At 41.5% G+C, this 3,389-nt stretch overlaps 1 protein-coding gene across 1 annotated transcript in view; it reads left to right on the top strand.

Moving 5' to 3' along the window:
- Positions 1-3,389, top strand: part of LOC103084768 (CUB and sushi domain-containing protein 1-like) — a 338,785-nt gene that overhangs the window by 31,948 nt on the left and 303,448 nt on the right. The window contains 1 exon segment of the mRNA XM_082931482.1: positions 3,345-3,388. Within this exon segment, the coding sequence (XP_082787608.1) occupies positions 3,345-3,388 (44 nt within the window).

Consider the following 3,389-nt stretch of genomic DNA (forward strand, 5'->3'; position numbering starts at 1 on the left):
AAGAGTACAGAGTGCTCATTCTTTTATTTATTTATTTTTAATTTAGTGAGTGTTTGCTGAGCACCTACAAGGTACCAAGAATTATTCTAAGCCCTGGAGACACAGTAGGGAATAAAACAAAGGGCCTGCCTTCATAGAGCCTGTAATCCAGTGGGGGAGATAGTAACAGGGGATGCTATCAGAAAGAATAAAATGGTGAAGGAGTTAAAAGATGCTGACGTGTAGAGAGTTGCCACGGGAGGTCTATCTGATAAGCTGACGCTTGATTTCAAAGACGTCAAAGAGCAGGCCAGGCTGCTATAGTGGACGTGGTCCTCAGAAGAAGCAAGAGCAGCAGTGGGAGTGTGCGGGCAAGTTCAGGGTTAAAGAAGGAGGTCGCTGTGGTCAGAGCCCGGTAATTGAGAAGGTCATATAAGTACCTTGGCTGTGAATTGTGTTATGCAGAGCCATTGGAAGGATTTGAACAGGGATGGACATGATCTGACCGTTTTCAAAACTCACTCTAAGTAACATCCAATGTTAACACAGGATCTTAGGTAAGATGCTGTTACACAGTAAGCCCCACAGGAGACAGCAGAAGCTGAGGCTGCGGGGTTGGTGCTGGAGTGAAGTGGACCAGGTCAGCTGGGATCGAATGTGTCTGAAATACAGACAGGGGTCAAGGTCTTCATCTCTGTGAATGAGGATGCCACGCTTCACGTGGCAAACATGGGGACTGAAGCAGGTTTGGGAGGAAAAATATAAAATTTTGCTTTGGGAAATTGTAGGTATATATCCAAGAGGGGTTGTCAAGAGTCTTGAGTTCACAGAGAGGGTCAAGTCAGGAAAAAAATAATTGAAGTTCATCAATAAATAGACAAAATTTAAAGACGTGGGGCTGGGTAAGCTGGGAAATGAGTGTAGCTGCACAGAAAGAAGGTACTAGGTTTAAGCTGGGGCAGGACATTTTGGTGCAAAGATGAGGACGATTCAAATCATGGACTGAGAAGGTGGGACCCTGAGCTAGGAGGAGAGAAGGGATAACCCTCCAAGGAGGAAGAGGGCTTCCACTGTGTAAGTAGGAGGAGGCAAGTCTTGGTGAGCGGGCTCACAGCGGGAGGCTGTGGTGGCTCTGGTCTGGAAGCGAGCCCGCTGGCGGGTGGAGAGGGACCGGGAAGAGGTGCCGTGGAAATAGAACATGGAGCGCCTCTGGGGAGCTGGTGCCGGAGGTGCCCCACCAGGCGCGGCGGCTGTGGTCATCGTGCGGTCATGAGAGCGGTTTTTATTCGGTGGATTGCTGTGTAGCATTCTTATAATGGGCCCTGGAACACATGTCTGTGTGCTTATGGGAATGAGACTAGAGAATTGATGAAGAAAAATAGAGTAAGTTCTAAGAACAAAATCTTTGAGTCAGGGAACTTGGAATCCTGAGGGCAGTACATTTTTCTTCTGCTGGATGACTAACTGGAAACGTATGCTGTGCAAATACACACTGTGTAATAGCCCATAAGTGACAATTGACACGAATACACACTGTGTAATAGCCCATAAGTGACAATTGACGCAAGAGGACCTTTATATGACCTTGTGTGGGAGGATGGAACTAATCCACACCCCTAATCTCACAGTGTTGGATCAGACTTCCTATTTCAGTAGGTATTTTTCGGAGGACATCAGTCAAAATATGAAATAAAAATATACACAAAGAACCGTACGATTACAGTGTTTTTCTCTATAATGCAATAGATCTAGCATAAATAATATCAAACTGTTCTCTTATTTGGCAAGAGTTTTCAACTGCTTTTAAAGAAGTGACAGCAAAGATGTGATTCGAGTTGAGAGTATACAGTCTATTAGGAGGAGAATGACTTCTGTCACATGAAGATAAAGTTCCCTGGATTGTGACAGCTTTATTTTACTATTTCCTAGAAAGCCTACCATTATGTTTTGGTATGACAAATAAATATTTGTTGAGTTGAATTAAATGATATTACCTTTGTTTTTCCTTGGGTCATACCTTTTTTTTTTTCCTTGCTGGGTCAAATTAATGAGTATATCTCCAGAGTGGTGAGAGTAGTTTGAATATGTTAGGGATCCAGAATAGATTTTTTTACCTAAATGAAAAACAGGATAAAGACAATGTAGAAAGCGTGGAGCTCAGATATTGACCGATAAGTTGGGTGAGATGAGGGAAAAACTGGAGCAGAGATTTCCTCTTCATACGGGGTTGGGATGCCAGTGATGAAACTTGTGGATGATGGGAATAGAAAAGATGGATTAAAATTGAGAAATATTGGGGGAGATGATGGTTTAGATTTAATATGTTCCTTGAGAATACAGAATCCGCACTTTAGAGTCAGAACTTGAAAGATAGTAGTTGGAAATCAGAAAGTGAAGGCAATATCGTTTCAGATGGACTAGCACAGTTTCCCCACCACCATAGGAAGAACTTTCGTTTCCCACTCATTGCAACAATGCTCATCCTTTAATTGACGTTTTAACCTCTTTGAAGCTCTTTCCACCATTCAAACCCCTAATGGTGGCCCACTGTTTGATCCTGTTTGACTAAACACTGGGCATTACACGCTGAGAACACAGCAAGAAGGATCAACAGCACACTGAATGCTGGCCCATGAGACCCATGACAACCAGAGTGCAGTTGTACCCATATATAGAGATTTGCAAGAGTTGGTACTAAAGAATGAGACAAATACAAAATGCTGTTATTAGTACTGTTATTTTGGACATTTAATCCCCAAATGCAGCAATACACCAGACATTATTCTTTTTTTTCTTTTTAACTAAATTTAGCACTTTCTTCCTGGGTAGTATACAGAAAGTTCTAGCAGGATCCAGAATATTTTTCATTACACATCAATAAAACATGGTTTATAAATTGAAAAATAGACAGGAAAAGGTTTTGGTATTCCATACTGAGGTGTATTTTAGGGGTGAACTTGGTTATGATAAGCTTCCCACCCTGTGAAAAAACCCTGTGATACTGCTTTTAGTTTGTTCTCCATTGGGTCTTGTTTATCCAAAGCACCTTTAAGAGGACAGTAACTGATTTTAACAATTAGGCGTATCACTAAAATAATTTCATGCTGTTAAAGTGAAAGTTTTGAGTGGATCATGTTATTATAATGTTATACATTTATTTTTAAAAATACTATATTTCATTTGTCATGAGAAAACTCATAGCACAAAGGAAGACAATCCATATGACAGTTACAGCAGAGGCTGGGGGGGGCGGAATATATATATATGTTTATTTTTTAAGTAATAGCACCTTTTTATTCTTGCTAAATAATTTTTGAGTATTTAGCCGGGTTCCCACCAGTGTACTCTGTCTCCTCATGTCTCAGAATATGACCTCGAGCCTTGTGACGATCCCGGCGTCCCTGCCTTCA

This window comes from Lipotes vexillifer, unplaced genomic scaffold (assembly GCF_000442215.2).
Source record: "Lipotes vexillifer unplaced genomic scaffold, Lipotes_vexillifer_v1.1 scaffold1980, whole genome shotgun sequence".
Classification (NCBI taxonomy): domain Eukaryota; kingdom Metazoa; phylum Chordata; class Mammalia; order Artiodactyla; family Lipotidae; genus Lipotes; species Lipotes vexillifer.